General features: G+C 33.2%; 1 protein-coding gene across 2 annotated transcripts in view; it reads right to left on the reverse strand.

Moving 5' to 3' along the window:
- Nucleotides 1–442: 442 nt before the first annotated feature.
- The window catches only part of LOC128985769 (cytochrome P450 6k1-like), a 42,430-nt gene continuing 27,709 nt past the window's right edge, over nt 443–15,163 (reverse strand). For both annotated transcript variants that reach the window (XM_054405626.1, XM_054405624.1), the window contains 3 exons: nt 11,386–11,492; nt 3,851–4,001; nt 443–678 (listed from right to left, as the gene is read on the reverse strand). In XM_054405626.1, coding sequence (XP_054261601.1) covers nt 512–678; nt 3,851–4,001; nt 11,386–11,492 — 425 coding nt within the window. In that variant the 3' untranslated portion in view covers nt 443–511. The remainder of the gene's footprint in view (nt 679–3,850; nt 4,002–11,385; nt 11,493–15,163) is intronic.

The raw sequence follows: 15,163 nt of genomic DNA on the forward strand, positions 1-15,163 counted from the left end.
CGCAGCGGGATCTTTTTTGGGGCATGATAAAAACCCCAGCCCCAGTGGGGGTTTAGATTAATGATATAACACACCTCAATTAAATTAATTCTGATTATTTCTAAACAGAAATATCATGCAATAACCACCGGCCACTATATTGTTTTGCAGTTTATTTTTATTAGGTTTATGGCAGTGTAAAGTTAAAGAATTTGAGAACCTTAACAAAAGAAACTTAGACTTAATTTTTGTAGCCATGGAGTTAGAACTTTGAGTACAGAGAGTTTTATTTCATTACATTTTATTTAGTATAGGCCTACATGCCTATATCCATAGTTGATAGTTATAAATTTCACATATGATTAACAATTGTTAGCAACAGGAAAACAAAGTGGCAGATATTATGTAGTTACTCTCTTTTAAAGTAAAGACTAAAAAGGTTATTTTCATTGAAATACACAGATTAGTTGAAATAGTTATATATAGATATAAAACAATCAGTTCTAATAACTATGTGCTGTTTTTATCCTCATCACTTCCTTTTCTCTAATCGAATCCATAACCGCTCGTTGGGTGTAACTAAAAATGAATTTGGTGAAAAAGTAATTTTTTCTGGGGTTTTTTCACTCTTCAGTATCTTGTACTTTTGCACGATGCTCGAAACAAAAAGTTTCACTTGATTCAGTCCATATTTCATACCTAAAAAATGTACACAAGTTTAGAGCTTTTCAAAGTTAGATTTTTTTTTTGCCCCCTAACCTATTGTAATTTATTGGAATGTACAAGGGTAGTTTTTTGAGTTAGGACCGTTTGTGCGTGTAGCTTCTTACTTAGCTTAATACCAAGGCAAAAATTTGGTTCGGATTCCACTATAAACTGTAGGTCCTTTAGTTGCCATTGGCCGCTTTCACACTGCACGACGCGGCACTGGCATGACACCGGCACGGCACCGCGCCGGTGACGTGGGAGTTGGAATCCAGTGTTACCAATTAGAACTGTTTACACACACACCGTTACGGCAGTGCCGTGTCCAAATGCCTTACCAATTTTTTGTGTTGGTGTCAGTGATGGTTCCAAGGGGGGGGGACAGGGTCTTAAGCCCCCCCACTTGGACCCTGGAAAAATTGAAATAAAATCAAAAACTAACTTCAACTTATTTAATCACAGAACAAAACATAACATTATTATTTGTTTACATAACAAAATAAACATAAAACCAAATTATCAGCTGATTCCAATATATTACACTTCTCCCTCCCCATCGTCTACCGCACCTTCTCTTCTTCGCAGTTGATCCAAATGTTTTCTTTTTATCACTCCACCACAAATGACTTCATAAGAGTATAAGCCATTGTGTTTGACTATTGTTCCTGCTATCCAACCAGGGTTATTTTCATTTTTCACCCATACTTCTTCCCCTTCACTGAATGTTCTTAAAGTTTTCTTTTGAGTTGGGTTTTGTTATTCTTTCCAAATTTTCAGATCTAATTGTTGTCTAAGGTTTGGTTTCATGTTGTCCAACATAGTTGGCATTCTTCGGCCAAGAAACAACTCTGCAGGGGCTCGTCCTGTTGTTTTTTGTGGGGCATTTTTGTAACTGAACAACACATTTTGCAATGCCAATGATCATTAATTTCTTGTTTTGTTGTTCTTACATGCTTCCATTTCAGTAGAGACAAACTGTGGCTCGCTGTCAGTTACCACTTGTGAAGGTATCCCATACCTGCTCATCCACGATCTCAATCTTTTAATCCGTTGAAGTAGTTGTTCTTAAACATTCAACTTCTGCCCACTTAGATAGCGTGTCAATCCCTACTAACCACATTACCCCATCAACTGGTCCAGCTAAATCCAGATGAACCCTTTACCACACTTTTTCAGGAATGTTCCATGGATAGACCAGGACTTCTTCAATGTTTCCTCTGTTTTCTTGATATGCTTCACAAATCTTTACAGGCATTTCAACGTCTTTGTCAATGTCAGGCCACCATACATAGTATCTGGTAATTGATCGCATAGCTGAAATTCCAGGATGGCCACAGTGCAAAATTCTCAATATCGTTTTTCTCATATTTGTTGGCACAACAACTCTACCAAACCACATCAAAACACCATCTTCAACTGATATTTTTTCTTTCCTTTGTTTAAATGGTTTAATGTTATTTAGTAACCTCTCTGGCCATGCATTTAGCACATAACTTTGTACTAATTTGATCTAGTTGTCCAAACTGCTGTTATGTTTGTGTTTCTTATACTTGAGTACCAATGCCTCAACTTTATCCGTTTAAAATATAACTTCATGTCTCTTACATCGGTAGATTTTTCTCTGATTCTGATGGGAAGACGGGATAGTGCATCAGCACAAACGTTTTCATCTCCTTTCACCTCCTTTTCTTTTTTGTACTTGATTTGAAAATTGTACTGATGCAGTTCTAGGGCCCATCTAACCAACCTACTGTTCATTACCCTTGGAAGATTCCGGTTTTCTCCAAATATCCTATGAAGGGGTTTATGATCGGTGACAAGTGTGAAGCTTCGTCCATATACATATTGGTGAAACTTTCTTAAAGCAAATAAAATTGCAAGTGCTTCTCGATCAATATTCGTGTATCTTTTCTCAGCATCTGAAAGAGTTCTGCTAGCATAAGCGATTGGTTTTTCCAGACCATCTTCACACTTGTGCATTAGAACACTCCCAAGACCATCTTCTGACGCATCACACACCAACACTAGAGGTTTGGATTCATCATATGGAACAACTGTGTCTTCTTCCGAAAGAATCATTTTGACCTTTGTAAATACTTCATCTTATTTCCCTGTCCAGATCCATTTCGATCTGTTGCTAGTAAGTTGGTGTAACCTTGAGCACAGTGCAAGCAACCTAAAGATAAACCTTTCATAATAGTTTATGGATCCTAAAAAAGACCTAAGCTGTTTGACATGTGTAGGTTTTAGGTGCATTTCGTATTTCTTCAATCTTCTCCTTTGTTGGATGGATACAGCGAGCACATAATAATAATTGGATGGATACCCTGTTCATTGATAATGTGTCCAAGATAGGTGACTGAATTCTGCATGAATCTAAAAATTTTTTCCTTTGCTTTTAGCCGTGCGTCACTCATTCGTTTTAACACCTCCTTTAAGTTCATGAGGTATTCTTCTTTGTTAGACCCATAATGATTACATCATCTAGAAGTACCCCCACTTGTAGTATGCCTTCAAGGAGCTTCTCCTTGTATTCCTGAAAGATACCTGGGCTGGATTATACGAAATGGGGAAATGGAAGTCTCTTGTATCTATAGTATCCAACATATGGATATTACCAGTGGTAACAGCGTATCACTGACATCTTCTTGCATAGGGCGGGAGATTTAATAATTTTAAAAATTGACTAAACTTTCAGCCAAGCGTAAAAGCTAGCTACCGGTATGTGAAAATGTTGCCCGGTGATGTGTAAACAATTCAACACATCCTAAAAAAGCTTGGGGAAACACTGGGATCTCGGCCCGCCCATACCGAAACAAATGCTTGGGAATTATAATTTGTTAAGTTAGTGAAAAAATAATCACATTCCATCCATTCATACCAGCCTCCTGACTAAGTACAAAATTATTGTTGTCTTATTGACAACAAAATTATTGTTGTCAGTTTTCCAGAAAAAACACTTATTTAGAAGCTTATCTATGACAGTATAAACAAGAGAATCTAATCAGGAACATGTTCTCCTGGCAAAGATTATTTGAGAAAACCACAGTTTAAACCCAATTTAATCCAACTGTATAAATTCTTGTCTTGATTCACATTTACAAATAGGTACTCATTTCCGTATCCAGACATAACACTTAGCATGGGTCATGTTAACTATACACACCTGGACAGATCCTTGGTCCTTCCCCAAAAGGTATGTAGGTGTATGCAGGGCGAGCTGCCTTGTTTTCTGCGTTGAATCTCTCTGGGTCAAAAACCTCAGGATTTGGATAGTAAAGAGGGTCTCTGTGGATTGCAAACATGGGAAGTATCACCTATAGGATGAAAGTATATTACACACAACACTTTACTATATAAGTAGATAGTAAGCCTATAATTTGATAAAATATTGACTTTTGAATACTGAAGCAGGACATCCCTTCTATATGGACTGAGCACACTGACTTTTGAGCCTCAAAACCTACAGGTACACAGTGATTTTGAGCACAGGAATAAAGCGGCAGTAATGTGTTCACTAATCCTTTGGTGAAAGATGTATTGTACTCTATGCTTACCTGGAGGTTTGAGGCTCAAAATCACCAAGGGATGCAATCTTATTACTTCCACCTCAGTGTGGGGCTCATAATCAATTCATTGTATGGACCAGATGCAGTCTTTTTTTTTAAGAACATACAGTAGTTTAATGAGCCACTCACAGAGTGTGGTGAAGCCTAAATTTGTATTTTCTCCATTAGTTTTTGTTACTCTGATGTATGATGGGATATAAAAGATGCCATTGCTTACAATAAGATGTCTTTCCAGTGTATGGCTTGGTTAAAAAGTGGGCAAATTCTACAAAGATCAATCATTTACATAAACCTAAACTGTCAGTGGCTAAAGTCAACCACTGTACAATCATTTTCATCCCATTAACAACATTTTTTTATTTATCTGTTAATAGTTTTTTTTTTTGATTACATCCTTTTATGTCTATTAATAGTTTTTTTTGGTGACATCCTTTTATGTCTATTAATAGTTTTTTTTAGATTACATCCTTTTATGTCTCTTATCATGTATTTTAACACAATGTTCATTTTTAACAAAAATAAAAGCAAAAATACCCCCACCGCAACAAACCTGCTGACTGAGCGAATTTCCATTTACCTGGCTGGATTTCTACTAAAATATTTCCTTAAAATTGTCGGATTCATTTCCTACTAGTGTACATGCTGCTCAAATTCGAGCAATTGCAAAGTATTACGATTATTTATTATTACCGTATTTATTTAAAGACGAATAACATTTATAATTTTGGGATAGGCCGAGACATTATAAGTTCAATATAGGATAATCAACATTTCTTGTAAATATTTTATTATTTTAAAGCTTATATAGTTTTTTAATGATTCTACAAATGTTTGCATAATGTTGTCCATGTTTATCTTCGTCATTGACAATGTAGCCTGGCATGATATCACCATTGTCGCCAGTATGTTTACAAATTTCAGTCATTTTTATAATAGCGATACAATTTCTTCGCAATAATTAAGAACAACCTGATTTTCTGCATAACCTGTCCGTCACAAATTTTTTTTCTTTAATTGTCATTCTTTTGGTTAATTGATATAATAACATCAATTATATTTACCTGAGAAAATGCTGAGTTAAAAGGCATGATGTTGTTCAAATGGATTTTTGTTTCCCTTGACTGTGAATAATAATATTGAATCCTTGAATGCAAGTTTTAGTTGGTAAACGTTTCTTGGATAGTCATACTATTCTAAAATCAATTGACTTTTACGGAAACATATATCGTGGTCTAATATCCTTGACATACCAGTTTTATTTAGCCTCTACTTAGGGGTTTACTCTGCAATGATAACAAAGTTAAGTCCATGTTTCCTTCTAAAAACGGTAGCAATTTAGTTTACATCCTAGTTCATCGTTTGTAGGAATCTTCATTTTATAGGTGTTCTTCACTATAAGGCTTATAATGGTAATAAATTCATTAAATAAGAAAAACTTTATCTCTGTTTGTTTCCTCTATTTAATAGATTCTCTAATGACTCTCCTATGTTTCCATAGTTTACAAATCGGTTCTTTCAATAAGTGATCAAGAAATATTTGTCAATTCATGTTTCTTTTTGGTGAAATATATCAAATTGTCCTGGCTTTCTCCCTGTTTACCATTCTAATATGTATGTAAACCCAAATTCAAACAGTAAATATTTAATTTCAACCAAATCAGTAAATGTACGTATGTAAAATGTGTTTCCATGAATAGTTTTTTTTTTTCTTGAATTCTAACTCAAAATATTAACCGAAAATTGTCCAGCTGATCATAATGTAAACAATAAATATCCTATATAAAAATAACATGGGAACTTTAAAAGCAACTGGGGCAGAACCCAAGGGACTTTTTCATTAATGTAAGGTCAGTTTGCAAATCTACGCGACACACTCTTTCCAATGAGACACACGAACGGTCGAAATCGGTTGAGAAATGGCAAAGGAGTTCAAACGACAAATGTTGTGTTGGCGTATTAATTACCCATTGCACGAATCCGAGCAATTGCAAAGTATTACAGGAGTTATTTAAAAACGATTATCAGTCATAATGTCCGATGAGTTTAAAAGAGTCAACTCAAAAATTATGTAACTAATGGAAATACTCACAACGCCAATACCAGTTCGATATTATCAACATTTCATGTAAATATTTTATCATTTTTCAAATGCTGATCTTTTATTTATGTAGTATTTTTTACAAAATTTGTAAATATTTAATATTTCCCTCTCTCACTCATAGCCGAATTAGATTGTCCATGATTATATTCGTCATTGATAATGTAGCCTGCATGGTACCACCATTAATTATTACCAGTATATCTTTACAAATTTCTTTCATTTTTTTTATAACGATAAAATTTGTTTACATTACTAAACTTAAGAACTACCTGATTTTCTGCATAACCTGTCTGCCACAATTTTATTTGCTTCATTTGGCGTTCTTTTGGTTAGTTGCTGTAATAATGTCAATTGTATTTAAATGAGAAAATGGAAAGTTAAAAGGCCTGATGTTGATAAGATGATTTTTTTGTTTCCCTTAACTGTGAATAGTAATTGAATGCTTCAATGAAAGCTTTATCAAAAGATTAAAAGTTTTTTAGTAACTTTAAACCTTATGACGATAAATGTAATAATAATAATAAATCAATGTAACGTTCAACATGAAGATGTCTATATAACAACACAAAACAGCTGTAGTCAACTTACTACAAACCAGGATCACTTGACGGACTGGTAATTTAAACCTTTTATTTAAATATAGATTTAAATTAAAATCAATTCAGGCAAATGGAAAATTCGCTTAGTCTGCAGGTTTGCTGCGGCGGGGGTATTTTCCTAATGCAGGTGAGTGGTGTTTGGGGTGGGGGAAACCGGCGGGCAGCAGCCCAGTAACTTTAGTTCAAAATCAAGGCCAACGAAGACATAAAAGATGTAAAGCTGATTTTTTGCATGGTGATATTATATAATAGGAAGGGTGTTTTCTGAAAGTTCCCCGAATTTCCCCCCCTTGCTTCCCCTTAAATCCCCCCCTCCCCCCAAACACCAGGTTGAACGTGTAGTGTTTTACTAAATCACCTATATATTTTGATATAATCAAGCTATCAGCATAATTGTTTTTTCTTTGAACTCCCCGTTAAATTTACTTTCATAAAATAACCATACATAATTTAGAATCTCTATTGGGTGGGTTTATATCTGTGATATAACAAAAAATATATATATTTTTTAAATGAAATCGTAGATTAGGTCAAACTCTGGTTTTGCAGTAGGTCGTACGTCAATGTGTTTGAAACAAAACTTTTTACCTATTTAATCTAGCTTTCCAAAAATGTATAACAATATATATGTTAATTTAAGCTGTTGCCGAATGTAGCCTTTAAATCCACGCTTCAAACAGCCACATACCTCACTTAGCGCATCATTCCAAATTGTCTATTAAATATTACTAAATGATTACTTTTTGTTTATTTATTTTTTACACACCCTGTGAGTATGTTTAACAAGCAAATTAGGAACACTGAATTAAAAAAATAGTAAGAAAATAAGTACTTAAGGATTGAAAATGAAGTAGTCGGTAGTTATAAGAAAAGGTAAATACAGGGTGATTGATACTCAGTGTGACAAAATTTTTTTGGTGTAAGTACAAAGTAATTGCAGTGTGATGATGCACATAAAAGGTCCAAAGTCTAAAAATTAGCTTCCCAAAGAATTATTTTGTGTTTTTTCAGAAATAACTATATTTTAAACTTATAAAAACTTGTAAATGGATTTGAATAGATAATTTCATTTTCGTGTTCTACATTAAATTTTGAATACAAATAATATAAAATTACGGGAAATCAGTTGTGAAAACTCCATTGTAAATAGATTCATAGATAAAAATTAAGATGTTTGATAAAAATGTAAAAAATATTGGTATATTGCATTTGTTCACACCCTGTATACAAGAAAGTGTCCGAATATGGTAAAAACCGCGCCATTTTATAAGTTTTCCAACCATATGCTACACCATTGAGCTTTATGTCTGTTTATTAGTGGTTTGAAGACTACAAAACATGGTGTCTTTGTTCAACATTTCAAACATAGAAAGTCGGCATGTATTAAGCAAAACTTATTATTGTTTCAGCTTGAACAGTAAAAACGGTAAAAAAGTTCCCTGTTTTCTAGTATTCAAACCACTACAACAAACAAAAGAATATCTAAACCTCAATAGTAGCATATGGTTGGAAAGCTTATAAAATGGCCCAGCTTTTAACATATTTGGACACTTTCTTGTATACAGGGTGTGAAAAAATGCAACAGACCCATGTTTATTTTTATTTTTATGAAAAATCTTAATTTTTATCTTTGAATCGATTTACAATGGGGTTTTTACAACTAATTCTCCGTAATTTTCTATTATTCTTATTCAAAATTTAATGTAGAAAATGACACGAAAATGACATAATCTACTCAAATCCATATACAGGTAATTGAGAAATAGCTGTATTAAGTTTAAAAACATAGTTATTTTTTAAAATCATAGAGCAATTTTTAAATTTGGAACCTTTTATTTGCATCATCACACTTCATTGACTTTGTACTTACAACAAAAAATGTTTGTCACACTGAGTACCAATCACCCTCTACAGTATATGCTCTACAAGTTTATTTAATTACAGTAAAAAAAAAACACTTAAAGTAAGGCATAAACTATCAGATACAGTACATATCAACTTTCTTTTCCCTCATCATCGTCAGCTCCTTCGTCAATGAAGGGTGGGAGTGAATTTATACAATCAATGCTTTATACAATCAATTTAGTTGTACAAAGTTTAACAAAAACATATCTAATTTAGAATTTTCTCACCACTTAAAATTTGGAGATAACCTAGCTTATTGCCAATAACTTTTAAATGAAGGGAAAATCGACCAAAGTGGATGTGATATTCGGAAAGAGAATAAAATGTACTAAAATAACTACTATGCATTTTTATAAAATGAAATGAAATGAAAAACGTTTATTTATCCCAAGAATATAAACTAAAACAGAGAGTAGCTATACAACTAACAGTACAATATTTCTAAAATAAAATAAAATTTGCCTTACTTATGGGATAGGCCTACAAGGGCAGGTGCCTGTGCGTAGGCCTGGCTGTTATCAGTCTAAGCAAATTGAGGGCACACACTAAAATTGGGAAGGTTGTTAAGCCTTGTTAATTTAACTTGATCGTTTAGCGGATAAGAGAATGTCGGCGACGACAACCAAAGCCAGTGCAATCTAAGACAGGAGACATTGTGAGGGCGAGGGGGTCGAAGGGTCAAGGATTGTTTAGTCAGAGTCAAGTAAGGTTAGGTCTGATCAAAGTTTCGGCCTCTTCATTGGTAATCGTGTGCAGTAAAACAAGCATCTGTTTTTTGAATTTCTGTATTGAGGGTAAACTAAAAATGTGTTGAATATTATATTTTTGAATTAGATTTCGATATAGAATCTGAGCAACATAAAAACAGTTGGTAGTTAGAACTGACTTATGTAGCTGAGGGACAGATATTCCAACATTGTGTGAATATCTTGTGTAGTGTTGATGTGTGACTGCTGTAAGGATCGTGTTTGAGTTTTTGAATGTGTGACTAAGAAGAAACTGAATGAAAATATGTCTGACTGGTAATACTCCCGTCTCACGGAATAGCGCATCAGTGGAGTACCTTTTATTTTTTCTAAAAGCTACTTTCAAAATTGATCTTTGGACCACATTCAAGGGTTCCAAGGTGGTGTGATAGCATGCTCCCCAGCAGATAATACCAAATGAAATCAAGGATTGTACATAAGCGAAATAAGCTCTCTTTACGTCCTCCTCGTCCAAAATGACACTCAGTTGATTAAAAGCATATATGTATTTACGAATCTTTTTCTTTAAGAAATCTACATGCTCTGACCACCTCATTCGGTAGTCAAGATAAACACCTAAATATTTGTAATAATCTACTTTTTCAATGTATTCACAATTACAAGATATACTGTTATGGTCGCCGCAAGACCATAACAGTACATTTTAAATACTTATTAAAGGCAGCCAAAAGCTGGCTACAAATAGAAACTTGAAAACAGAAACTTAGGTTGCTTAGCTTTTTTGCAAATAACTTTTAAATAGTGAGGAAATCGACCAGAGTGGAAGGTAATATTCTGAAAGAGGATAAAATTTCCTACAAATTGGTACCATGCACTTCTTGAAAATACTCTAAGTAAGCAGCCAAATTTCGCACCCAAACAAAAAGTGTTTAAAACACAGTTTTCAATGTATTTCTTATGGAAAGAATTTTTTGATTTTTCACCATAAATCATAACAAAAACAAAATTTCATAATTATTTGCAAATCTACACGAGATAAGCTTTCCAACGACACAATAATTAATAAAATCGGTCCAGTAGAACTCTAGATTTACAAATATTTTTAAAACTTAATTATATATTGAATAGATAGTAATATTTACTGGTCAAGTTGGAGTGATCCGCTTAGTGCGCTTTGTGGCTGTTTGAAGCATGGATTTAAATGGCTTCATTCGGTAACAATTTAAATTAAAATATATATTGTTATACATTTTTGGAAAGTTCATAAAATAGGTAAAAAGTTTTGTTACAATGACGTACTACCTACTGCAAATCTGACGTTTGGCCTAATCTACAACTTAACGTTTTAAATAAAATAATATTTATTTTGTATCACATATAAAACCCCACCCAATAGAGATAATGCTACATGTAAGGTTATTTTATTGAAATAAATTTAACGGGGAGTTCAAAGAAAAAACAATTATGCTGATAGCTTGTTCACATCAAAAGATATAGGTGATTTAGTAAAACACTGCACTTTCAACCTCGTGTTTGGGGGGAGGGGGAACTTTAAGGGGAAGCAAGGGGGGGAAATTCGGGGAACTTTCAGAAAACACCCTTCCTATTATATAATATCACCATGCAAAAAATCAGCTTTACATCTGTCATGTCTATGTTCTTACCTAAAGTGACTGGGCTAGGCCTACCCAGTCTGCCCGTTTATAAAATTGGTTTATAAAACTAGTTGTCGTAAATTTTAAACTTACTGCTTAAATAAAGAGCCTATGTGCATCTTTAATTCTGATATCCTTAATTCTGAGAAATAATTAGAAACTTACTGGAGTTCCAGTTTCTATTTCCACAGATTTTCCATCAATGTCCAAGTGGCATGGCTTTGTGCATAACCGGTCCATGTAGTACAAAACTGGATACTTTCTTTGAGATTCTGAAACATTTACCGTAGTTGCTGAATTGAAATCCTTAAATAAAATAATAGATAAACCTTTTCTGTTTAGGGATAAAGTGATGTAGATAGAAAAAAGGGACCTCTTGCCGGGAATTTTCGATTTTGTTTTGAGTTATATATATGTTTGAATTCATTATTGGATTCCGAATCAATTGGTGCAAGTCCAATGCATCTTGCGTTGGAGATTTTCAAGACAAAAGATTTTCTTTGTTAAAGTTAAAGGACTTTAAAGTTTTCCAAATTTTGATATTTTTGACCTTAATTACTTATATCGGCCTTACTGAAAATTTTGCATCGACGACAAGAGGTCCCTTTTCGCTTTCCACATCACGAATAATTTCTCCTAATAATGTTTGTAATGAAAAATGATATTCTGATATCCTTATTCTTGCAAAAAATTATAAGGCAGATACATAAAAATAGGGAACTTAATTCCTGCTTCCTTTAAAATTAATTTGTCTATATAAATAAAATTAGAGTTTTGTCTGTACATATTGCTCAGAATTATATATTTTTAGGTTATTTTTACGTTTTATACATTAAAGAAGCAGAAACTAGTCTTATCTCTATTTCTGTCTGTCTGTCTGTCTGTCTTTCTGTCTGTCTGTAACACTCAAGATGGCATTTTACGCAGTCTTCTCCCTGAAAACGAGAGTACCTATCAAGATCCAAGACATTTTAATGTATTCACTGGATTGGCGAGAGTGTCTTTAGCGATTAAAATATGGCCTCACTACTTTGTAAATAGAATTACGGACATTCAAGAATGCAGTTTTGTGCGATTTTTGTCAAGTTTTCGTCCATTTTTTATCACATAATCATCTATGAAATAACGAACAGCTGTTTGGATCAAGATTATTTTTTCTAGATGTCACTGATATGTTTACAAATGTTGTTTACAAATACCGCAACCATTTTGAATCACGCTTTGAAAGCAAATACCAACCCAGTGAGATTAAAAACGTGTTTCTTACATAACGGATTTAATTAATCGCAAGTGCAATATCATAGTGTAACCGTAAATGAAATTAAATAACTAGGCATCATCCAGGTCAGGAACCAGAAATTCTTTGTGTATAAAATTGTTCTTGAGTTTTGATAACCAGAAAAAGACCTTGAATCAGTGTTGTATATGGCTGGGACACTTAATGATCGTCGCCAATAGCTTACAAACAAGGTTTCCACTCATTGACGGCGCTTCAATGGCGGTTGTGTAAAGTGTAAAGTAAAAGAAATCACAACTGCAGTGGGTGATTGTAACAGAGGTTTACGGATGATGCTAAACTCGCTTTTAGCAAATTTCCCATATAGGGAATAAGCTATTACCGTAGTACTCATGGTAAGACCTGGACTCGGGACCGATTTATTTTTTCGTTTTGAGGTCCCTAGAGGCCAAAAACACCATCCGTTCAAATTCATATATATATATATATATATGTGTGTGTCCGTTAGCACGATAACTCGAGCAAAAAGCATCCGATTTTGATGAAATTTGGTACAAACGTGTAAACCTACATTTATTCGAACGAGTTCGCGAACCAGCATGATCGGACTATGGGAACGGGGGTTTGTGGGGGGTTTTGTGGGGTAAAAATAGGTTTTTCCCATTTTTGACCCTATAAACACAAAATTTTACAATTTCTTTTCACACCATTTTGTAGAGCATAAAAAAACAAATAATTTAATATATTGAAGCGTTATTGTGCGCCTAATGGTTTCGGAGAAAATTCCAAAAAACTGTAAATTTAAAATCCCCATGTTATTCTTATGGAGAAAAAGTCAACTGTTGTCGTTTGCTTGTTTATGAACATATTTTGATCGAATTTGGAAAATAGATTAATTTCTTACTAACCTATTAACATAAAAAAACCACCTTTTTACCATCCCTGTTGCAGCAAACCTAAGTACTCGTTTAACTAATTCTATTTAAATAGGGAACAAATATGATATTTTTAAGGAGGCATTTTAGTGTAAATCCTATCAGGCTAATGGAAATTTGCTTAGTCTGCAGGTTTGCTGCGGCGGGGGTATTTCAATGTGTCACTTTCTGTTCCTACTCACCGTGTAATGCAATCGCTGGACCATACAGCCAATAGGCCCATAGCCCATCTCTTGGGTACGTACGCCTACCTATTTAATTAATCTAACAACCTTTACGACGACGATCCTTGATACCAGTAGGCCCTACTTTTCCATAGAATACATGGCCTACGAAATAAAATTACAAATATCCAAAAACCCAACATTATTGTGTGATTTTTGTCACATTCAACTGACTACTATAAGATCCCCGCGGGCACACAGCTAGTTATTTGACTATAAGCACAGAATATTTGCTATAAGTAATCAATTGGGACACTATCTTCTATCTATATCTATACTATTATATAAAAATCTAATGGTGTCTGTCTGTATGTGTGTTACTAATAGGTGCAAAAACTACTGAACCAACTGGGCTTAAATTTTACAAAAATATAGCTACCATACTAAGGACCATTATAGGACTATTCACATTTCAATACTAAACGTAGGCTTTGCCCCTTTGGCTTTAAAAATTCTGAGGTGAGGATTTTAAAAGTAAATATTGATTGGTCTCCATGGCTTCGATTAGAACACTAATAATGTTTGTTTGCATTTGTTTTTGACATTTCAATGTAAACAAGAAGAACTGCTAAATTGCATATTTCACAACTTCAGACAGCTCATACAAAGAAGTTAAATATAATATTTTCCATAACTATGAGGTAGGTTTATTTTAATCTAACCTTTTATCATGGATTATTTATTCTAAAACTGTCAATGATTATAGGAAAAAAAGATTCTATAACCGGTGCTGTATCAACTCCGGCTCTGCTTTGGATTTTTAAAGCGTCTAAGTTATGCAAATAATGTTATTGATATGTTTTCATGAAAACCGTATGAAAATTACAATGTATAGATGTTTTCTATGAATTTGGAGGCTACTTTAAATAAATTCAAACTGCTTAACATGTGTTAGATTAACTTAACATAACTTGCACATCACATAGTTTTTTATATGTATATTTAGGTAAATTTAGTTATTGTGTTTTGCTAAACCTATGTTTAAATTAAACTAAAGAATATTATCAATAACTAAATTGTACATCAATGATTTTTGTGTTCTAAAATCTGTTGTATATGTGTAACTATATTTAATTATCAAATGGTAATACAAAATACTCTTATTTTAACTTAACATAGCTTTCAGTTCACATTGATTTACTTTATTTGATAAATTTATTATTTGTGTTTTGCCACACCTCTGATTAAATTAAACCAAAGAAAATATCATAAAACTAAGCAGTACATAGTGTTCTTTTGTTTTTCAAATCAATGAAATATCTGTTACTATGTTTACTTAATGGTAAGTGTGAAAATTTAATGGCAATGGACGATGGAACTGATTAAAAGAACTGGATTGTATATTAAGTTGTTTGTTGATATTTTTGTAGAGTAGAATCAGAGATGCAATGAAACATAACTATGTATTTGCTATTACATTTTTTAGTTATCGGTGCTTTGATAATCATATTAGTTTTGTCTGCTGTCTTTAATGCTAATTTATTTGTTAAATTTTTTTTATAGTATAGATATAGTTTCTTTAATATTTCAAAAGACTGTATTGATAA

Source organism: Macrosteles quadrilineatus, unplaced genomic scaffold (assembly GCF_028750875.1).
Source record: "Macrosteles quadrilineatus isolate MER2022 unplaced genomic scaffold, UCM_ALF_1.0 Scaffold_2__2_contigs__length_208266976, whole genome shotgun sequence".
Lineage (NCBI taxonomy): Eukaryota > Metazoa > Arthropoda > Insecta > Hemiptera > Cicadellidae > Macrosteles > Macrosteles quadrilineatus.